Source organism: Ursus maritimus, unplaced genomic scaffold, assembly GCF_017311325.1.
Source record: "Ursus maritimus isolate PB19 unplaced genomic scaffold, ASM1731132v1 scaffold_35, whole genome shotgun sequence".
Lineage (NCBI taxonomy): Eukaryota > Metazoa > Chordata > Mammalia > Carnivora > Ursidae > Ursus > Ursus maritimus.
This window is the reverse complement of record NW_024426119.1, coordinates 7,871,986-7,896,481: the sequence shown is the minus strand read 5'-3', so window position 1 is coordinate 7,896,481 and position 24,496 is coordinate 7,871,986. Positions and strand designations below refer to the sequence as shown.

The following is a 24,496-nucleotide window of genomic DNA, read 5'->3' as shown; positions in this document are numbered from 1 at the left end:
GAAATTTCTCTTTATAAAAGTGGACCGGATAATAAATGAAGAAAGAATGACCAATTAGAATATCACCATTTTGCAACTCATAATGAATTAAACGACCTACGTAATAATTATCAGTGGCTGCTGGGATAGAACCTGTTACTATTACCCAATTCTTCACCCTTCTCTGCACCCAAACCCTTTGCCATGTGACTCAGTAGTCCTCCCACCCATCAATGATGGGCTTGACACGTGACTTGCTTTGGCCAATGGAATATGCACAGACCTGGCACTGCACCTGCCAATGTCAAGTCTAGGCCTCAAGATTCATCTAGCGCTTCCGCTTGCCCCTATTTCATTTCTACCATCGCCATGAGAAGAATGTGCCCTAGGTGTACTGGTCTGAGGGAGGGAGGGAGGGAGGGAGGGAGATACGTGCAACAGACCTGGTCCCAACCTGCAGCCTGGAGACAATCCCAGCTCACTTGTGTATGAGGCAACCCTCTGCTGAACTGCAGATCCATGAGCAAGAGCAAATGCATATTTATGAGTTTGGAGCAATCTTTTATTTCACAGTATTGTGGTAAAAGCTAAGTGACAGAGCTGGCAACATCACAGAATGTGAGACACAGGTATTACGTGTGTCCCGATGGAACTATACACCACCACCTAAAACTTAGCCTTCCCCTCCACACAAAAACCGAAACAGAACAAATCTGAATCTGTCCAATTCCCTGGCTCTTACTACAAATTACGGGAAATTCAAGAAACTAGAGCAACACATTCAACGCCTCCAATGGGGTGTACCCAGCATCTGAGAAACTATAGGACGAATGACCTAGTTTCTTCAAAATAAGCTGCAAGGGGGAAAAAGAGATGAACAGGAAAACCTATGCAGGTTAAGTGATTTCAGGGACATATTAACAAATCACAATGTGTGGACTTTTTTTAAGATCCTGATTCGAACAACCAAATTAGTATATTTTAATTACACAACAACTAGAGAAATTTGAACACTGACTAGATATTTGATAATATTAAGAAAGTCACTGTTACTGTTTTTTAGATGTGATAATGATACTGTAGTTACGTTTAAAACAAGAGAGTGCTTATCTTTTAAAGACACATACGGAAATATTTATGGTTGAAATACAATGATGCTGTGATTTACTTCAAAATAACCCAATGAAAGAGGGAAATACAGATTTAACAAGACTGGTTATGAGTTGATTGTTGAGGCTGGATGATGGGTTCATGGAGGTTCATTAAACTATTCCCCGTATGTGTCTGGAATTACCCATAATTAAGAGCTTAAAAAAAAAGAACTGATAAAAAGGGGGGGAATATAAACGGGCACCAGAACGTCCAATTACAGGATCCCAGAGAAAAGGAGCCATTACATTTTCCCCACGGACCTGTTCTGTTCTTCCGTTTTTCCCGCTCTGCTTTTAGCTCCTCCATGGCTTGAGATTTCTTATCTAGTTTCTCATCCCGTTTGGAACGCCGTTCCTTGTTGTGGGATGTTACCTGGGAAGGGAAAAATATGCAGGATGGCTCTTTTTTATTAACAGGCAAAGAAAACATTCTCTATACCTAACAACGAATCATTCAGCTTTCCAATGGGAATCTACATAGGCTGCAGAAACTGAAACTTGTTTAGGGGAGGAGAGCATCCTCTAGTGGGCAAAGAGGGTAGAGCATAAAGTCGGCCCGGTCTTGCCTAATAAACAGAAAGCCTAAGATTTAGAGGAATAAACACTTTCTGGAAGGCCACCCTAGATGGCTCATACTTGTGGATATTTTTAACAAGCTTTATGTGATGAATGTAGAGATGACTAATTTTTGCAGCTACATTTATAACCATGTCCAGGATGACACACACCTGAGTAAACCTCAGAACTAATCCGGCTACCTGGGACAGGACGTTTATCAACTTTCCCTCAAGGAATGCTCACATACCAGTGAGTTGTTTTTTATAAAGCAGACTTGGGTGAAGAATTCCTAAGGAATTAAACAGCACAGCTAATGCTGAAATGATATGTCCAGAGATTAGCGAACCTACAAGATAAAGACAGTATGTCTTTGCACAAACTGAACTAGGGTGATTCATATAAAACCATTTTTTTAAAAAATAAAACCATCTTTTACATAAACACACGTGCGCGCGCACACACACACACACTCAAAACTGAGGTTTATTTTTTCGATAACAAGGACCACTGAATTTCCTACCTGAGATTCTTGAATCTGTGTCAGCTTTTTCTTTTCCTGCTCCTCTTCTTGCTTTTTCTTTTTTTCTTTCTTTTCTTTCTTTTTGGCTGTTTTTAGTTTTTTCCTGATTTCAAATCTGGTTAAAAGATATTTGTTTGGTTTTTAGATGGAAATGAAGTATTTACAAAAACTGATTTCTAATAAATAGGATAAAGGAAGTAAGGAGGGGGAAGGAGCTAAACATCTTGGTTTCTTGCAAGAAACTCCAATGTACCTTATAGGTACATTAAACATATTGAACATAAGTATACCAGAAGTACTTGAAAGCATTAAGTTGGAATAGACTTATAATGAGAGAAAATATTCAGGCTACTATTGTACTCTGTTGGTAGCACACAGCTGTTCTTCAGCCTTCACATAACAGCAGAAAACAGCTGACTTCTGGATCAATAGCAATGATGTTCCATTAGAAACAGAATGAAACCACAGAGAGCCACTGTCACTTTTTTTTTTTTTTTTAAGATTTATTTATTTCAGAGAGACAGAGAGAGAGAGAGAGTGGAGGAGAGGGACAGAGAGACGGAGAATCCCAAGTGGACTCTGCGCTCAGCTTGGAGCCCGACATGGGCTCGATTTCCCAACCCTGAGATCATGACCTAAGTCAAAACCAAGAGTCAGAAGCTCAACTGACTGAGCCACCCAGGTGCCCGCACTGTCACATTTTTAAGGTGGTCAGGACAAAGACTGTATCTTAAAACCACCACTCTTGGGGCGCCTGGCTGGCTCAGTTGGTGGAGCATGTGATTCTTGATCTCCAGGTTGTAAGTTCGAGCCCCACGATGAGTGTAGAGCTTATTTAAAAATAAAATCTTAAAAACAAAATTTAAAAAAACCCATCACTCTCCATCTTTCTTCATTAGGAAAAATGCCCCCCCCTCACCTCCACACCAGCAAACATAATGAATAAATATGCTGTGAATAAATAAACTATTCTCCTCAACAAATGCAATCTAGGCTCCTTCCCTATAATAAAAATCAGGCTCTTATGAAACAAAATTATTTTGGGGGGCATGAATTTAAGGAACATTATGGAAGGAATAAAGGAATATAATAAACATTAAACTTTTCATAACACTTTAAAATAATCCCATCAATTTTTTACGTAATTTTTAAAACACAGTACAAATCTCTTTTGTTATGTCCTTTACACTCATAATTAAGGTTGTTAGTGTACTTTTGTAATGTGATATAAAGGAGCACTGTTAATGAATTTACTTCTTTTAAAAACACATAACAACATACTCCTAAGTAACCAATGGATCAAAGAAGAAATCACAAGGGAAATTAGAAAATAATTTGAGGACTGAAAATGAATATACAACATAACAAAACTTAGAGGATGCAGCAAAAGCAGTGCCTAGACGGAAATGTACAGCTATAAATGCTTGTATTTATTTTATTTTATTTTATTTTTTTAAAAGATTTTATTTATTATTTATTTGACAGAGAGAGAGACAGCCAGTGAGAGAGGGAACACAAGCAGGGGGAGTGGGAGAGGAAGAAGAAGGCTCCCAGCGGAGGAGCCTGATGTGGGGCTCGATCCCAGAACGCCGGGATCACGCCCTGAGCCGAAGGCAGATGCTTAACAACTGAACCACCCAGGCGCCCCATAAATGCCTGTATTTAAAAGGAAGATAGGGGTAGCTGCCTGGCTGGCTGGCTGAGTTGGTACAGCACGTGACTTCTGATCTCGGGGTTTTAAGTTCAAGCCCCATGTTGGGCACAGAGTTTACTTTAAAAAAAAAAAAAAAAAAAAGAATATTTTGAATCAGTAACTTAACCTCTACCTTAACAGAGTGGAAAAAGAAGAGCAAACTAAATGTAAAGCAAGCAGAAAAAAATAATTAATAAAGATCAGAGCAGGAATTAATGAAAACACAGAACAGGAGAACAATCGATGGAACCAGAAGTTGCTTCTTAGAAAAGATCCAAAAAACTGACAAAACTTTGTCTAAATAGGCCAAGAAAAAATGACAAAAGATTCAAATTACTAAAATCAGGTACAAAAGAAGAGACATCACTATCGACCTTACAGAAACATAAAAGATATCATAAGGGAACAATATGAACAACTATATGGCAACAAAGTAGGTAATTTGGATGGAATGGGAAAAAACTCTCTAGAAAGCCAAAAACCACCAAAACTGACTCAAGAAAAAATAGGAATATCTGGATAGACCTATAATAAGAGACTGAAATAGTTATTTAAAAACTTCCCACAAAGAAAAGCTTATGCCCACATGGCTTCCCTGGAGAATTCTCCTAAACATTTAAAAAAGAATACCAATTCTTCACAAACTCTTTGAAAAAAGAGAAGAGGAAACACTTCTCAAATTATTCTATGAGGCCAGTATTATCCTGATACCAAAACCAGACAATGACATTATAAGAAAAGTAGGTAAATATCTCTTATGAATACTGACATAAAACTCAACAAAATAGTAGCAAATTAAATCCAGCAACTTATAAAAAGGATGATATACCATCACTAAGGAGGATTTATCCCAGACATGCAAGGTTGGTTCAACGTAAGAAAATCAATGTAATATACCCATTATTAATAAAATACAAAAATCTCATGACTATCTCAAAAGACCCAGAACAAGCATTTCACAAAATCCAACAAACTGTCTTGACAAAAACTCTCAACAAACTTAGAAGGAACTTCTTCAAATGGATAAAAGATATCTATGAAAAAACCACAGCCAATGATGAAACACTGAATGCTTTCCTCCACAGATAAGGAACAAGACAGGGATACTCTCACCATTTCTACTCAACATCGTACTGGAGGACAAGAAAAAGAAATAGAAGGAATCCATACTGGAAAGGAAGAAGTAAAATTTATCTTTTTTGTAGCTCACATGATGTTATGTATAGAAAATCTTAAAGAAGCTACTAAAAACTATTAAAACTAATAAATGAGCTCAGCAAGGTTGGAGGGGGCAGGATCAATATACAGCAATTAATTGTATTTCTATATACTCAGAATGAGCAATCTGAAAATGAAACAAAGAAAGCAATTCAATTTATAATAGCACTCAAAAGAATAAAATATTTAGGAATAAATTTAACAAGTGCTAGCCTTTTCACCCAAAACTGTAAGAGAAGTGTTTAAAGAAATTAAATAATACCTAAATAAGTAGAAAGATAACAGGTTCATGGATTGAAAGATTTAATATTGTTAAGGTGGCAATGCTCCCAAATTTGATCTACAGATTCAACAAAATTTCTATAAAAATCCCAACTGCTTTTTTTGCTTTTGCAGAAACTGAGAAGCTAATACTACAATTCACATGAAATGTAAAGGGTCCCATATAGCCAAAACAGTGTTAAGACAGACATATACATAAATGGAATAGAATTGAGAGTTAACAAATAAACCTATATATATATACATATATATATGTATAATTGAATTGCTTTGTTTCATATATATACATATATATGTGTATATATATATACACACACACTGCTTTGTTTCATATATATACATATACATGTATATATATACACACACATATTTATACACACACACACACACACACACACACAATCGATTTTTGACAAGTATGCCAAGACTGCAGAAAGAACAGTCTCTTCAAGAGGTACTGAGACAACTAGATATTGAAATACCAAAGAATAAAGCTGAATCCCTACCTCACAACACATAAAAAAATTATCTCAAAATGGATCAATGATCTAAAACTCTAAGACTCTTAACAAGAAAACACAGAAGTCAATCTTCATGATCTTGGATTTGGCATATTCTCAGATATGACATTAAAAACTTAAGAAAGGAAAAAATAAATTATACTTCATCAAAATTAAATATTTTTGTGCATCAAACAATACTAGCAAGAGAATAAAAAACAAACAATACTAGCAAGAGAATAAAAAACACAACCTAAAATACTAACAAGAGAAAATATTTGGAAGTCATGTATCTGATAAGGGTTTCATAAGCAGACCATACAAAGAACTCTTACCACACAGCAGCAAAAAGACAACCCAGTTTAAAAATGGGCAAAGGATTTGAACAGACATTTCTTCAAAGATGTACAATTGGCCAACAAAGATATCATAAGATGCTTAATATCACTAGTCAACAGGAAGACGAAAATAAAGACCACAATGAAATACTACTTTACATCCACCAGGGTAGCTACTGTCAAGAAGAGGGGAAAATAACAAGTGTGGGCAAGGATGTGGAGACGCTGGACCCCATACACTACTGGTAGATATGCCAAATGGTGCAGCTGCTGTGGAGAACAATTTGATGGTTTCTCAAAAAGTTAAAACATAAAATTACCATATGACTCAGCAATTCCTCTATATCCAAAGGAACTGAAAATAAGTACTCAAACAAGTATGTGTACATGAGTGCTCATAGTAGCACTACTCATAGTAGCAAAAGGTGGAAACAACCCAAATGTCAATCAACAGATGAACAGACAGACAAAATGCGGTATATACATACAAAGAAAGATCATTTAGTCATAAAAAAGGATGAAGTACGGATGCGCTATCTGGATGAACTGCAAAAATGTGCTAAGTGAAAGAGGCCAGTCACAAAAGACTACATACACATTGTATAATTCCTTTTACATACAATGTCCAGAAATAGGCAAATCTATAGAGACAGAAAGTAGATTAGTGGTTGCCGGGGGCTGGGAGGCTTGGGAGGAAACAGAGAAATGTCTAGTAGTGATACAGGCTTTCTTTCCGGGCTGATAAAAATGTTCTGAAATTCATTGTGATAAACAGCTTTGCGAATATATAAAAGCCACTGAACTGTACACTTTAAACGGGTGGATTATGGTACGCAAATGTATCTCAATGAAGTTATTTAAAAAAGCGAATAGCTTATTATTCACACAATGTGCTTATGCGTACCATCTCACTCAAGGCTTACGATAATGTCAAGGAGGAAGCCGAGGCAGGACGAAGGTAAGGGACTCATTCTGATCACCCGGCCAGTGAGTCTGACCTGAGAGCCGCGACAAATGTCAGTGCTGTTTCCACAGACGAGCTACCTTTTATACTACCTGCGCCCAACTTAAAAAATAATGTTTTTTCAAGAGGCAGTCCTTAAGTGAAAAACCGAACAACTAAAGATGACGCCTCACGACTGGTGCTGCCGCCTATAAAATGGGATGCTACTGGTGTTTCCATAAAAAGACTGTTACTAAGATTGAACGAGATCAATATACTTGCATTTTAAAAAGTTTTTGATTTTATTAAGTAGGCTCCACGCCCAGTGTGGAGCCCAACACGGGGCTTGAACTCACCACTCTGAGATCAAGACCTGAGTTGAGCTCAAAGTCAACGCTTAATTGACTGAGCCACACGGGTGACACTATGGACTTCTATTACGTGAAAAGGAGAAAGTTTCTGAGTCACTATATTGCACTGCCTTATAATGAAACAAATGAACTACAAAACAAATCTCCGTTTTCTGTGAATGGCTCTGAACTTAATTATCATCCCTATAAACATTTCTCTAGTCACTGAAAACCTCACTGACTCAGCCAACTGTCTCACTAATATGTGAAATATATAAAAACCAAGTTTGAGATGAGCCACCCATTACTCCCCAGCTACTCTGTGATTTTAAATTTTATTTATTTGTCAGAGAGAGAGAAAAAGAGAGGCACAAGCTGGGGGAGGAGCAGGCAGAGGGAGAAGCAGGCTTCCCCACTGAGCAAGGAGCCTGATGCGGAACTCAATCCCAGGACCCTGGGATCATGACCTGAGCTGAAGGCAGACGCTTCACTGACTGAGCCACCAAGGCACCCTTACTCTGTGATTTTATCACAGGGCCCTATTGGCCTTATATAAGAATCTTGTTAAGCTCGCCACAGTTCAGAAATACAAATTTTAAGCCATCCTTAACCATCTGGCAACTCCAGCAGTTTCTTCAGTCCTGTTTGTTCCAACATAGTAACCTTGAAAGCATTACACTCAGAACAAATGTCTATTACTTGCTGCTGACTGAAAGCCAAACATTCTCATCCAGGATAACTTACTATACTTAATATGGTCTCCAAAAGGGACAAACAGGTTCCTAGATGAAATGGAACTAACTGTGGTCAGAGAAAATTCTATTTTTCTTTCACACTATTAGGTAGGTAGAAAAGGCTCCTAGTTCTGAGGATTATTTTAGTTCTAGAGACAACAAACACATTTATTTCTACTGTAAAATTACGTTACGAGATAAGGAAGAACTTTGGCCATTTAAATATAGCAAAAGTAATTAAAAAAATATTGAAACAGGGCGCCTGGGTGGCTCAGTCAGTTAAGCATCTGCCTTTGGCTCAGGTCAGGATCCCATGGTCCTGGGATCAAGTCCCGCATCAGGATCCTTGCTCAGTGGGGAGCCTGGTTCTCTCTCTCCCTCTGCTGCTCCCCCTGCTTGTTCAGTCTCTCTCTGTCAAATAAATAAAATCTTAACCAAAAAAAAAGAGAAGAAAACACTGAAGCAGCTTTTGACTATCAAAAGGCAATTTATTAACACCTGAGTTTAAAAAAAAATACAAAAATTATGCTGGAAGGATAGTCAGGTACTTAACTCAGAAATTATGAGAAGTTCTAAGTCTTGAATTCTGGGAAGACAGGGCTCCAGATATGAATTCTATCATGAAGGAATTACAACCTTACCTTTTTTTCAACACCTCCCTCTTCTCTATGCGGTTGAACAGTTCTTGCTCTCTCTCCTTCTCTGTCATCTGCTCCAGACGGGCCCGGTCTTCCTCATCACCCATGAGGTCTTCTCCATAGCCATCATGGAACTCCTCATCTTCTGAGGAAGAGTCTGAATCGGAACTGGAGGAGGAGCTGTTGCTGTCAGAATCTGACACCTCACCTACAGCAAGGCCAAACACCAGATTAGGCTCTGCTCCAGAAGACTGAGGCCACAGTGATGACCCCACAGTCCTGATAACTATTGCCAGCCCCCTTTTATTGAAGTCAGCTCTATGCCCAATGCAGGGCCTAAATTCACAACCCTGAGATCAAGACCTGAGCTGAGATCGAGAGTCGTATGCTCAACCGACTGAGCCACCCAGGCGTTAAGGTCCCTAATTCTTAAATAAATCAATTATTATCACGACAGTTGAAAAATGGTGATTTTCAATAATTTCTTCTATATTTATTAGTTAGCATTTAAAATATTCAATGTTTTAAAGAGTCATGACACTGACTGAATTCTCAATGAAACTCGATCTTGATAGGATAAAGGGTGATGGAAAAAGATAGTATACATTACAAATGAGTATTAAGTTAAACTTGCAATTTAATAAGAACTCTGCTTGACTCAATTTGAGCTAACATTCGCAGATAATGTGTTAAAACGAGGTGTGGCCAATTCCATACAGGCCTGTTTGCACATAAATGTTATTTCTTAAAAGAAATGTAAGGTTTATCATTCTAGTTCTGGAACGAGTTCACGTTCATCCTAGTGTTAGCAAAAATTCTGGAACTGGTTTCAAAATAAGAACATTTTTTTCACTGAGTTTTGTATGTGGTTCAAGGATTTTCCTCCTCACAGCCAGACCATGCGTGTGTAACCAGGACTGAGCTGAGATTCTAATGCAGGGACTCCTCACGGGTTTGCTGGATAGGCTTTAGGGGCCTCACTAACCCTTTGGAACTGTGTGTTTTTCTTGCTTCATTCAGATTCTCAAAGGATCCATGACCACTGAGAAGGTTATGGACCGCTGAAATAAAGGTGGAGGCCATATTGTAACGCAGACCTGCCCCCACCACCCTGACCCATTTCTGACTCTGAAGCTTCAACCTGACAAGTTCACCCCCAGGTCTGGGCCACCTGCTCACCTTCCTCAGGGGCTGAGCTCTCAGCAGAACTGTCTTTATCCGAACTGCCTGAAGAAGCAGTTTTGTTGGCCTGTTTCTTCATGGTTCCTTTCTTCTCTATTTTTCTGGCCTTTCCCTTCTTCTTATTTTTATTGCTCCCAAATGTCCACTACAAGGAGAAAAGAAAAAGGAAAACTGAAACAGGGCCTTTATTGGGAAAAGCTGGAAGAGCAAGAGTCGAGTGATAGCCATCAAAATGGTTACAGGAGTCTCTACTGCTTTCAACCCAAAACAAATATACTGTATACGAACAAAGATGGAGTTTTTCAAACCTTGGTTAAAACTTCGTAAGTTCCAGTTTGTAATTTCCTAGAGATGGTAGATAATGGATATAACAAACATAAAATTTAAATAATGTACTTTTAATCACAACAGAAAAACAAAGCTATGAACCTTATGGCAAGTCAACTGAGCTAACTCACTCAGCTGGTATAGACCACAGCTTCTAAAGTTTCTTGTGACACAGAGGGCAGTCATTGCTAGGGGTTAGTATGTCTGGGTTTCAATACGCAGAAGATGGTTTAGTGCTGGAGTGGGTCCCAGGAAGGCAGGGAATAAAGCTTGTTAGTAGAAGAAAACTGCAGAAAGCACAGGGAGAAAGGATGACCGCCAATCGCTGGCATGGATGGTACCAACTGCAAGAAGGCAGACAGTAAACCACATTATTAAATACATGTACATGTGTGCATCTTTTTTTTTTTTAACCTGCATATATAACACTACACATAATGTTTAAATTGGACCATAAACAGGAGATCCTACAGACATAAGGAGCTTGCAATTTGGGTTAACAAATAACAGGCAGGCAATACACAATCGAGGCCAATAAAATTGTCTCCAATCAAGCACTTTAATTACAAAAATCAAAGACTATATGGTTATTTTAAAAATTCACAAAAAACGATTTGTTATATTGGGGTGCCTGGGTAGTTCAGTGGGTTAAGCATCTGACTCAGGGTTGTGAGATCAAGTCCTGTGTCGGGCTCCACACCCAGCACAGTGTCTGGTTAAGACTCTTTCTCCCTTAGATGGGTAATAGGCATTAAGGAGGGCACTTATTGTGATGAGCCCTGGGTATTGTATGGAAGTGATGAATCACTAAATTCTACTCCTGAAACTAATACTACGCTGTATGTTAACTAACTGGAATTTAAATAAAAAATTGAAAAAAAAAAAAAAACCAAACAAACAAACCTCTTTCTCCCTCACCCTCTGCCCCTCATTCCCCTCAAATAAATAAATAAATCTTAAAAAAAAAAAAAAAAAGCTGTTAAAAACTACTTAGTTATATTAAACCATACCTCAATTGATCGTTTAACTTGCCAATTTTAGGAGGATGATTTTAGTTGAAAAAACTTTACTTGGGAGCTTTATTTTAGGTACTACAAAAAATAATCTTCATCTTTCCAGCATCACATTGAATTATAGATCTAGTATTAACAGAAAATGTCTACGTCTATTTAACAAAAGTACAAAGTCTTTGCTTCTCCTATAATGTGATCATAAATTAATTTCCTACTTCACAATAGTTAAGATCAGAAGTAAATTTATTTTGGAGGGTTGTTTTGGGGGTGGTGGAAGGGTAGTTCTGGCGCAGTTTCTTATGAGCTGTTCTTAAAAGCCCACAGTCTGCCAGATTAAAATATTGAAAAATCAAAGAAATAAAATCCCTTTCACATTTTAATTTACTCTTTTTTTTTTTTTCAAAGATTTGAGAGAGAGAGAGAAACAAGAGAGCAAGAGAGAAGAGTGTGCACACTTGCACACGAAAGCAGGGGGAGGAGCAGAGAGAGGGAGACAAGCAGACTCCCTGCAGAGCAGGGAGCTCGATGTGGGGGCTCGACCCCAGGACCCTGGGATCATGACCTGAGCTGAAACCAAGAGTTGGACGCTTAACCGACGGAGCCACCCAGGCGCCCCTACTCTTCGTTATTTTAATTGCCACTTATTTTTGTAGGTAAGAGCTAAGAAGAAGGGAAAAGTAGGGGGGGAAAAAGTCACATGTTCAAGAATGATACATTAAATGAGTAAACAGCAACTTTTCTTTTTAAGTGAATTTACCTCTCAGACTTTTAACATTTCAACACCTAGATTATTATTTAGGAAGACATCCCATTGCTTCTCCTCTAAAGCCTACTTTTCAACCGTTTCAAATTTTCATCACTCAAGGAAGATAATTTTTTAGGTCAGTTTGAAAGAATCCAAAAGAGGCCAAAGGGTTCAATTTCTTAGTCAATTGAGCTAAAATGTATCAACCTCCCATGCTGACAATGCACATATTTCTACAGGAAATAACCTAAAAAACACCTTTTGTACTGGCTTTGGTTACAAGAAGTAGCACAATTACACACATAGTAAGTGGTCAGGATTTATTGGTTGGTTATGAAACCTCTTCCAAACACGGTGTCTTGGCCCTCTGTACTTCTACCAATGGGAATATGAGGAGGCCGAGAGGGGAAAGGTTGAGCTCCCAGTGTCACATGTGTGTTAAGAGTAGCGAGGTCTATTTTTGCTTACAGATTTGGGTTTCTCGTGTGCAACAGTCAATTCTGAACTCCCTAGAAGGGGGGAAAAAGTGTCTACGAGAGAAAAGAGATGAATGTTAAAACAAGTCACATAGGTGAGTCGAATTCAGGAGGTGCCAGGAAGCTACCTGGCTTCCTTCCCCTTCCTCCCGCTACTGCTCCAGTCGGCCACTGCCTGAGCCTAGCAACTGTCACTCATTTGCAGTCTATGCTGTTTATCCCTTGGGGGAGAAGGAGGAAAGATAAGAAAGAAGAAGAAAATACAACGTTTCGACTTCAAAAGAGTTTTCCTGGCTAAATCTGAGTGGGAAAGGAACCTCGTTTTTTTTCCTTCCAACAGCTTCAAAAGAAATGAGACAATAAAAAGACCTCATCTCCCATGATGCTGACTCAATAGGGTCTGTCGTGCCAGTGGCAAACAAGCAGCGTCACGTATATGTGACAGGCTGTTATGGGAATTACAATAATGTACACGACTTCACTTTAAAATACAAATTCTTGGAGCACCTGGGTGGCTCAGTCGGTTAAGTGACTGACTCAATTTCGTTTCGGGTCCTCATCTCAGGATTGAGATCAAGCCCTGAGTGGGCTCCAACAGGCTCCCTGCTCAGCAAGCAGGGAGTCGGCCGGAGAGTCTCTGCCCCTCCCCTGGCTCATGCTCTCTTTCTCTCTAAAATAAAAATGGATAAGTAAATCTTTAAAAAAAAAATAAAAAAATACAAATTCTTATGAATATGCCTTTCAGTACTGAGAAGCTGGATTAAGCTGTTTATAAATTTATTTTCTAAAAAAGTATCTTATTTTTGATAAACCTTTAAAATCTAATTTTAAAAACAATATATGCTCGTTATGTGAATCTTTGAAAAGATACGAAAGTATTTTTAAAGTTAAAAAAAAAAAGAATCACTTTGGGGGTGCCTGGGTGGCACAGCTGGTTAAGTGTCAGACTCTTGGCTTCCGCTCAGGTGGTGATCTCAGGGTCGTGAGATCAAGCCCCATGACAGGCTCCAAGCTCAGCGGGGTCTACTTGAGATTCTCTCTCCCTTTGCGCCTCCTGCTCAGGCTCTCTCCCTCTCTCTAAAATAAGTAAATCTAAAAAAAAATTACTTGTATTTCACCACCCAAAGACAATCACTTAAAATTCAGGGGCCAGTTAATTATTATTTATGTACTATTATTTAATACAGAGAAAGACACTCAAATGAGTTCCAATAATCTTCCAAAGATTTTTTTTTCCTGGAGAATAAATCACATTTATTTTATTTTATTCTATTTTGATTCCAGTATAGTTAACATATAGTGTTACAGTAGTTTCAGATCACATTTGTCATATTTTACTTTTACTCCCATAAACTACAGGTTCCTGAATGTTTTTGGTCTAAGCACCTATTTGAAATATTTGCCCAGCATCTCTTCTCCCAAGATCACGGTCTGTGATAAACCTTAAAGGACAGGGTCAAAGCTTATGGCAGGTAACATCAATAAATATCTTAATCCAGTTATACAACCCAGAGGTTGCTCCCCTGTCCCTGCAAAAGACTTATTGTGTTGACTCTAAGACAGAAGGTAAATGACTCCTTCTTTCATTGCCAGAGTGTGGTAGTAAATGGAGTCTAAAGGATAAAGGACAGGATTAAAGGAATGCTCTTAGGCTTTCCCCATCCAGCAGAGAGTACAGGAAATGACCTGGCATTTTATTTTATTTTAATTTTTATTTAAGATTTATTTATTTTAGAGAGAGAGTGTTCCTTTTTTTTTTTTTTAAGATTTTATTTATTTATTTGACAGAGAGAGAGAGAGAGAGACAGCGAGAGAGGGAACAGAAGAGGGGGAGTGGGAGAGGAAGAAGCAGGCTCCCAGCGGAGAAGGGAGCCCGATGCGGGGCTCGATCCCACAACGCCAGGATCACGCCCTGAGCGGAAGGCAGACGCTTAACGACCGAGCCACCCAGGCGCCCCAGAGAGAGAGTGCTCCTGCACACGTGAGCACATACACTCATGAGTTGGGGGAGGTGCAGAGGAAAGGATCTTCAAGCAGACTCCCTGCTGACTATGGAGCCCAAGGCGGGGTTTGATCTCACCACCCATGAGGATCATGACCTGAGCTGAAACCAAGAATCGGACACCTAACCACTCAGGTGCCCCTGACCTGGCATTTTAAAATTTGTTTTGGGAACTGTGACTCTACTGAAAGGCAGGTTCTGTTGTGACCTTGAAAGTGCCACACGGAAGGCAAGCATGAGAAGGTAAGTGCCTGCTGATGGGCATCTGAGTACAGAGGCCAGAGCCTCCCCCAGTGGGGAGGGCAAGGATGCGCTGCCAGTCAGGACTGTCGTACACATGACTTCCTGCTCTCCCGGCATTCTATGTGGAGGCAGGCCCCACAAACCATCGGGGAAGCATCAGGTAGACAAGCAGTCAAGAACACCTCAAACAGAGACTGGAAAGATGTGTTCCTAACTACCAAATTAAAAGAGATTAGCACTTTGACTCCCGCTGATGTAACAGATACTATAATGGGCAGCGTTATCTAACGATACAAGGAGGGTGAGTACTACACAACCCTGTGCCAGCTTGAGTGTGTGGGGGTGGGAGAAGCAGGTCCTACTCTGGGAAGCAGCTGACCTTACTGGTGCCCAGTTGACAGACCGGAAGGAACATGGGGTGGCAAGTGGTAATTTTGGACTTGGGTAGCTTTGAGATGCAGGATTTTGAACATCCTGAGGCAGAAAAGCAAAGAAACTTCAAGATTTCAGAGAGGTTATCTCTAATGGGCAAGGAAGATCATATTCTAGGTCTCAGGATCCAGAGTAGAAACCACAGCAGGGCAGTTACTCTGAAATGAATTTACAAGTAAAATGAAATACATCCAGGTAAGTAGTGTTCAAGAACAGCTGGGCTAGTGATAAACCACACTGGGATTAGGGTTAAAAGGACTGGAATACAGCCCAAGCCCTTCGCCTGATAGTGTTTGCTTACCTGTAAAGTAGGAATAATAATATCACCTTGAGCACCTATCAGGGTAGTTTGAGACTCAAAGGAGACAGAATAAGAGAAGTACACGGAGCACATCAGAAACCAAGAAGTTCTGTATAAAGGCAGGACACTAGTTTATGATGCGAAAAGGAAATCAGAACCTCTGTTAGCCGGTTTTAATATCATATCTGAAATAGGGGAGTCCAGATGATCTCTATGACCCCTTGGATTTTTAGAGTTGTAGGATTCTTCATGAAGTGAGTGGTATACTAAGCCAAAGCAACTATCCAAAGGATTTTGTAGTCATTATTCTAGACCTTGACAGTGGCCAGCAAAAAGGTGTGTGGGGAGGACAGGTTCCTGATTACGATGTTTTTTCCCTGAAGGTAGAAAAGGGTCAGCAGAGTTGAAGAGTATATGCAATTTAAAAGAATATTAAAGAGTATGAAGGATATGAAAAATATGAGGGATAGTAAAGAATATAAGAGGTAGCTCAGCTTGTTCAGCTTTTTCTTTCTTTTTCCTTCTACTAGGTAATTAATCAGACAATCACACACATTCAACTGGAAAACACACAGAATCCCTACATTTAGTCACAAAAACTTACAGCCTGATTATGGAGACAAAAACAAAAGTGAAACAGCAGTCATACAAAAAAAAATGTAAAAGATAATCAGTGCCTCCATTCCACTGCTTGGTGGAAGTGTCAGAACGTAAACAAGTTTGAGCAAGTGGTTCATGAAAACCACTTCATTTTTTCTAAATTCTTATGATGAGATTTTATGGTCTCTAGATAAATGAGGTGGTACTGTACGGTTATCTACATAGCCAAGAACCAAGATGTTAAAAAAAAAAAGGGGGGGGGGTTTTGGTAAGCAATCCACATCGCTGTTGTTAAAATCAAGTATTAAACCAGAGTATTCTGACCTAAACTGTAGTAGGTCACCTGGGTTCCTGACCCCAGAGATCAGATGCAGGAAGTTGGGAGTAAAGAGACTACCCAAAGAGGAGAATGATGGCCACATCTTACTTACATTCACAGAGGAAAAAGCAAAGGTGTAAAATGCACTGCACACAGCTCCATATTCTGGAAGTTCTTATTTCACAATACAAGAACTGCCATTCATAATCATGACTAAATCAGCAAGAAAAACAACTATATATAATAATGCCTACCAAAAATTTCCCAAGTACAGTGATTTTTCTAGATTTTCAAAGATTTAGTTTCAGTACTGGGGTAATTCATCTATGTGTAACATCTTGTTCCAGAAGCACGGTGTGTACAAAAACTCCACTAAACCAACATACACACAGGGAAACACTAGCTTGGCAGGGAAGGCCTTTCTCGAGAGCTTGTGCTAATTAGGTATTATCTGTATGGTAAAGCAATCACACAGTGCTCTTGGATATCTAGGTCGGCTTCCCGGAGAAGCTGTTACTAAGTGAATTTTTAAGTAAAAGTTGTATCATTTTCAAAATGTTCTATTAATAAAAATACTGGAACCAGCAAGAGATAACAGAGTGGGAATAGGAGCACAACTAGATCCAAGTGAGAGTATCTGAAAGATCAGTTAAGAAAAAAAGAGAAGGAAGAAGCTTCAGAAAGAAAGTAGAGCAAAATGAAATGGGGGGAAAGCAAGAGGAGAGCAAAGTTTTCAAAGAGGCAAGTGGGGGCATAACTGCCACCAGGAAGACTGACAGCTCTGGGGAAGAAAAAACAGGTGTGACAAGTACTGAACTACAGGGCTGGGCCACATGCTTTTATTTCTCAAAAATGTTGAAAACAAGACTATACATGAAGCTTTAAAAAATAACTCTTGCTTAGGCGGAGGGTATTAGAAGATAATTCAGCTGTTTCCTTACTTTGTCTAATGTAGTTTTATTCGATTTTTAACAATTAAAAAAGGGTTTTGGTTTTTCAATGTGATTTTTACTAGTAACAATTACGGAAATTGGGGCTTCCTTCTTATCTAGCTGTAGCGGTTTCTGAAAGATCTACCATGTTTTTTGTGGGTTTTTTAAAAAATATTTTTATTTTTAATTAATTTTTTAAAGAAGATTTTATTTATTGGAGAGAGAGCATGAGTTGGGGGAGATGGAGAAGCAGACTCCCTGCTGAGCAGGGAGCTGACAGGGGGCTTGATCCCAGGACCCTGAGATCATGACCTGAGCCAAAGGCAAACACTCAACCAACTGAGCCACTCAGGTACCCCAAGGTTTTTAACTTTAAGTAATCTCTAAACCCAATGTAGGGCTTGAATTCACAACTCCAAGGTCAAGAGTCGTATGCTCCACCAACTGAGCCCCCATGCACACGATCCACCATGTTTTTAAAAAGGATTCTGGGGGTGCCTGGATGGCACAGTGGGTTAGGCACCCAACTCTTGATTTCGGCTCAGGTCATGATCTTGGAGTCGTGAGATCAAGCCCAGTGTAGGGCTCTGCACTTGGCGAGGAGTCTGCTTGAGATTCTCTCTTTCCCTCCCCTTTACTACACCCCCCCTCACCTGCCCAGCTCGCTCGCTCTCAAATAAATAAAATCTTAAAAAAAGGGGGGGGGGCGCCCGGGTGGCTCAGTCATTAAGAGTCTGCCTTCGGCTCAGGGCGTGATCCCAGCGTTCTGGGATCGAGCCCCACATCAGGCTCCCCCGCTGGGAGCCTGCTTCTCCCTCTCCCACTCCCCCTGCTTGGGTTCCCTCTCTCGCTGGCTGTCTCTGTGTCAAATAAATAAATAAAATCTTTAAAAAAAAAGGATTCTGAAGTACCTGATTTAGGACTCTGTTCTTCCTAACAAATGGACATTTTTGTTTGGGCCATTTTTTTTTTTTAAACCCATCGTGTGAATGAGCGGTTGCTAGCTTTCTCCTCCTCCCTATTATTTTTTCTCCCTGCCACTCCTGTTTGCACCCTTGGTGGTGTTTTTCCTATCAAATGCTTTCAGGCACAGGAAGTGACAACACCAAAATGCCACATCATAGTCTTATGACCTACCACTGAGGTGTGCTTTCCAATTTCCCAGGTTTGGTCAATGTAACCCTTACAGAAAGAGTCCTGAATCTTATTTTCACATGTGTCCCAAGATATCATCGAGAATAATCTCTTCACCAAAAATAATACACAAGTATATTTTCTTTCATTAAATTTAGGTTTTCCTCCCTGCAAAGATGCTACACATGAAATATCTACTATTCTTTCCCTACTTGAATCTTATGCTTTATGTCCAATGTGCCCAGTTCTCTCTATCTCCCTCTTCTACTGGCCCTGATCAATTAGCTAGATACCTTCTGGCTCTAAACTCAGGGCATGTCTTTCCTTTTAACAAACCACCCATTAGCCTTCTAACTCTGTTGTTCTTGACCAGTTTTCCGTCCTAGCAAATCTGAAGGGACCAATATACTTCTACCAGTATTCATGGCTTACTAATAACAATCGACAATAAAAGAGTGGAAGGGGAGAAGAGCCGGGAGGTGTATTTTTAAAAAAAAGTCCAGAGTAGCTTCTGGCACAGAAATTAGATCACAGGGGCACCTGGGTGGTGCAGTCATTAAGCGTCTGCCTTTGGCTCAGGGCGTAATCCCGGCGTTATGGAATCGAGCCCCACATCCGGCTCCTCCGCTATGAGCCTGCTTCTTCCTCTCCCACTCCCCCTGCTTGTGTTCCCTCTCTCGCTGGCTGTCTCTATCCTGTCGAATAAATAAATAAAATCTTAAAAAAAAAAGCGGGGGGCACCTGGGTGGCACAGCGGTTAAGCGTCTGCCTTCGGCTCAGGGCGTGATCCCAGCGTTATGGGATCGAGTCCCACATCAGGCTTCTCTGCTAGGAGCCTGCTTCTTCCTCTCCCACTCCCCCTGCTTGGGTTCCCTCTCTCGCTGGCTGTCTCTCTCTGTCAAATAAATAAATAAAATCTTAAAAAAAAAAAAAAGATTTAAGAAAAAGAAATTAGATCACAGACTCCACCTAACTGAGAACTGCAACTTGAACAACCAAATTTCAAAAAGGCTATGTTGTAAGTCATACGGATATAGGCATCATAGGAGGAATCAGAAGACGTAGTAAATTACTTCAGTATGTGGTTTTTACCGACAGAGGTGTATCAACATCACGAGAGAGGGGGGAAAAAAGCAAGAGCCTCTGTCTCAAACTTCACATTCTAAGAATCTTGCAAGTCCCCTACCTACCTTAGAGTATCTTTAAGGCAGCCATAAATCTGAGTTCACAGTAATACCACTGAGTTCTCCAGTAGTTGGCAGGATTTTTTTTAAGATTTTAAAAAATTTATTTATTTGTCAGAGAGAGAGAGAGAGAGAGAGAGCACAAGCAGGGGAGCAGCAGGCAGAGGGAGAGCAGATTCTGTGCTGAGCAAGGAGCCTGATGCGGGACTTGATGCCAGGACCCTGGGATCATGACCTGAGCTCAAGGCAGATGCTTAACCGACTGAGCCACCCAGATGTCCTGAGGATTTTTTTTTTTTTTTAAAGATTTTATTTATTTATTCGACAGTGTTAGAGACAGCCAGCGAGAGAGGGAACATAGCAGGGGGAGTGGGAGAGGAAGAAGCAGGCTCATAGCGGAGGAGCCTGATGTGGAGCTCGATCCCATAACGCCGGGATCACGCCCTGAGCCAAAGGCAGACGCTCAACCGCTGTGCCACCCAGGCGCCCCTCGAGGATTTTTTTTAAAAAACTATTTTAATCTTTTTGGACAGTTTGCTTAACTGTCCAAGATAATGAAATATTCACCCTAACTTTGAGGTGATCTGTGCTAAGCTAGTAGCCTGGGCCAAAGACTGATATGATAATGCAAACCAAAGGGCACGTTTCAGAACGACCGTGTTACAGAGGCTGCTATTCCGAGTGGGGGTCGGGGGAAGGAGAATGGAGTAGAGCCTGGGACCCGGAGGCAGCAGCATGAGCAAAGAACCTTGTGGGGGAAAGTTACTCAAAGTCTCGCTCCGCACTGAGCAGGGTGCAGCTTGTGTCTCGGCTTGGTCTCTAACAAGCGCATAAACAGTTGGCTAGCATTCTAAGGTGAGGACATTTAGACTTGGTTAAGTAGCTGTGAGTGACAAAGGGAACTGTAAGCTGTAAAAGCTTTTAGAAAGGCTGGATCTACTCTAGTACAAGTTTTGGACTCCTCTAATGCTGTGAGGTTGACACACCCTCTGCCCTTCTGATAGAAGCAGCTAAAAAGGATAAAGGGAATCCCTATAGTAACTGCATACCTAGGACTCTGATCTAATGACAGGAATAAGGCGAACCCAATACTTCAAAGGAGAGTCACTGCTTGTATCTTAAGGAATTGTGAAGATGAGAGACATGTTATGAGGTATCCCAGGCTCAACAGAGATTCAAACTTCACAGATATTAGGGGCAAATCCATAGAAGCTGACTTCTGAAACATGAAAAATAAAAATAGTTCATGTAGGAATAGTGGGAAAGGGAATTATTTCAAGATTTTCCTGTACTGTCTATGCATTTTTTTAAAGAAAAACAAAAACAAAAAAGCAAAAAATTACTTCATAGAGCCTACAACTTTTCTAACAGATTTTATCAATTTGAAAGGAATTATAGTTCCTCTAGTTAGTTAATATAGTATATTAAAAATAAACAAAAGAAAAAACCCACATATTCACTACCTCTTGCTGTGGGAAGCAATTTTAGATTAAATTATTTAAGATTAAGAGAACTTCACTACAGTCAATCAGAATACAACCATTCCTAATTTGCATATGCACGGCACTGGTAAATATTATTCTAGACGTTAATTAAATGTCATTATAATAAAAACATTTTTTACTTTAGCGGAACTTTAAAATAAAATAAGTACACTGTTAAAAATATTTTCCTAGGGGAACCTGGGTGGTTCAGTTGCTTAAGTGTCCCACTCGATCTGAGCTTGGGTCTTGATCTCAGGGTTGTGAGTTCAAGCCCCAAGTTGGACTCCCTATATATTTCTATATAGATAGATAGATAGATACTGGATTATCTATATATAATTGGATTATATATCTATATCTATATCTCCCCAAGGCTGCAGGGTATGAGATTCAACAGAAAAGAGGCATCTGGCGTCTCTCCAGGAAATTACTAAAAGAAAAAATTTTAAATCAAACGAGGAACACATAGGAGGGCTTCAAAGACCTTTCCCTTCATCCCTCTCTTCCATTAAGGTTCTAGATCTTTTAGGGCCTTGGGTGGGCAGTTTGGGAAAGTCACCTTGGTTTAAACAACGAACAGCCGAATTTTCCACCCTAAAAATTACCACCACCACTCTGAGGCTGTTGATTCAATCTATCCAAAGAAAGCTTCTTGTCTTGCTAAAGTACTTCCCACTAACATATGGCATTCTGGTTTTTAAAAAATATTTTATTTATTTATTTTTTAAGCCACACGCAATGTGGGGCTTCAACTCAGGACCCAAAGATCACGAGCTGCATGCTCCACCGACTGAGTCAGCCAGGCACCCCAACATATGGCATTCTCGATCTCTCTCTCTTTTTTTTTTTTAAGATTTATTTATTTGAGAGAGTGACTTGCACATGCGTGGGGGGAAGGGCAGAGGGAGAGAATCTTCATGGAGACCCCTTGCTAAGCACAGAGCCCAACAGGGGGCTCGATCTCACAACCCTGAGATCGTGATCTGAGTGGAAACCAAGAGTGGGACACTCAACCAACTGTGCCACCCAGGTGCCTCAACATATGGCATTCTTGACAGAATTTCCTTTTTTCCCCCCAGAGAGAGAGAGAGAGGGTGCATGCAAGTGGGGGGAGGGGCAGAGGGAGAGACAGAATCCCAAGCAGGCTCCATGCTCAGAGCTGTAGGGCTCAATCTCACAGCCTGAGACCATGACCTGAGCTGAAACCAAGAGTCCAATGCTTAACTGACTCAGCCACCCAGGCACCCCCAGAATTTCTTTTCCAACATGAAAGTGGAATGAAAACAATGACCAAAAAAAAAAAAAGACAAAATAAAGAGATGAAGACTAACAGGTTGTGCCTCTTCTTTTGCAATAGGGCTGGAAACAAGCAAATAAATGATGGCTGCAAGTGCCCTGCAGAGGGGCACACTAGGTAACTGACAGCACATGACAATTCGAGAGCTTTCCTTACACAATTTTCTTTCCCTAAGAAGTTCTGGTAGATCTTGGGCAGTAAGGTCTCAGTTTAAGGAAAAGAGGCTGTCAAGAGTCACCAACTCAGGGCCCTCAAACGCCCTCCACACCCACCTCGTCATCACTGTTGGACGTCTCCGAGTCTGAGGAGGCTGCAGGCTGACTCACAGGTGGCTCCTTCTCCTCAGAGTCACTCCGCTTCCGCTTCGCCAGGGACAAGAGCTCCTAACAGGGCAGAAGTAGACACATGAGTTTTGTTCAGAGAAAAAACATTCAAGACAGCAAAAGGCCCACGTTCCCTAGATCTCTACTACCTCTTTGTGCTTTCAATCGAAAGTTGTCATCTTAGCAACTTTTATCACACGAATAGACTGACTGCCGGGACTCCTAAGCACTAAAGAAATGTTTTCAAAATCTGTCCCTCTCTTCTCAGTGAAAAATGTATGTCTGAATGGAAAAATGACTAGAAAACTGGACTGGAGGTTACTCCCAAATTGTCACCATTTCCTCGATAAGCTACAGAAGTACTGATTCTTAGGAACTGATACGAGAGCCATATTTTCAAACGTAATTTGCTCACTGTTCTTACTGGTATAGCTAACTAATACTCCAAGCGTCCTCTCATTGTAAATCACGGGAAAACTGGCATTTGTGGGATTGTTTTGAACAAGCTGACAAACTACACGTTTCTAAGATATTTCTTTTTTTTTTTTTTAAAGTGGGCTCCACACCCAACAAGGAGCCCAAAGCAGGGCTTGAACTCCTGACCCTCAGATAAAGACCTGCAAATTACAGATCAAGAATTGGACACTTAGGGGCGCCTGGGTGGCTCAGTCGTTAAGTCTGCCTTTGGCTCAGAGTGTGATCCCGGCGTTCTGGGATCGAGCCCCGCATCAGGCTCCTCCGCTTGGAGCCTGCTTCCTCTCCCACTCCCCCTGCTTGTGTTCCCTCTCTCTCTGGCTGTCTCTCTCTCTCTCTATAAATAAAATCTTAAAAAAAAAAAAAGAATTGGACACTTAACCAACTGAGCCACCCAGGTGCCCTTCTAAGATCATTTTTTATTTTGACTGCTTGAACTCGGAGTGGGGGTGGGGGGAGAAGTGTATATTTTTGGTGTTTAATCCAGAGCCTCACAATAAGCAGTAAGTGTTCGGACTTCTGCATCAGTATCCTAATTTGACAACCCAAATGTTCCCATTCACCACCTCTGCCTTGTGCTGGTGATTTATGACAGATTACAGGGGGAGGGATGTGCCACTAAGTGTCATGGCTAGAACCAGAATTTGCTTTCACATGGCTCCTCTCTGTTACTTCTCACCAACTCAGTCCAGTCACTCAAACATGGAACAAAAGGACACTTGTCTGGTTCTTGCCCTCTGTAGTATCAGTACCAGTCCAAAATTATACTGTACTTACTAGGTGCCACGTACCTCTCTAAGTATCTAACACTTACTCTTCATGACAACCTTAAGGTAAGTATTGTCATCCTCCCCATTTGAAGATAAAGAAACTAAGCAGCAGGAGAGGTTACCATTACTCAGGGTAACACAGCTAGTACATGATAGAGCCAGAATTCAAACGAGGGCAGATAGAACCCCAAGTCAGTCATGATTTACCAGTCTAAAACATTTTTCCCTTCTGTCAAAAAAGAGAAAAATACAACTAATAAATATTAGTAGTATTATTTCTTGATGATGATGGTGCTATACAATTATAGGTCAAGTGCCAAGACGGATTTTAAAATAATAGACTGCTACAGAGTA

At 40.3% G+C, this 24,496-nt stretch overlaps 1 protein-coding gene across 2 annotated transcripts in view; it reads right to left on the bottom strand.

The window, feature by feature from the left end:
• The window catches only part of RTF1 (RTF1 homolog, Paf1/RNA polymerase II complex component), a 52,160-nt gene that overhangs the window by 14,587 nt on the left and 13,077 nt on the right, over positions 1-24,496 (bottom strand). For both annotated transcript variants that reach the window (XM_040620483.1, XM_040620484.1), the window contains 5 exons: positions 22,848-22,958; positions 10,084-10,231; positions 8,908-9,112; positions 2,209-2,323; positions 1,392-1,503 (listed from right to left, as the gene is read on the bottom strand). In XM_040620483.1, the coding sequence (XP_040476417.1) occupies positions 1,392-1,503; positions 2,209-2,323; positions 8,908-9,112; positions 10,084-10,231; positions 22,848-22,958 (691 nt within the window). The remainder of the gene's footprint in view (positions 1-1,391; positions 1,504-2,208; positions 2,324-8,907; positions 9,113-10,083; positions 10,232-22,847; positions 22,959-24,496) is intronic.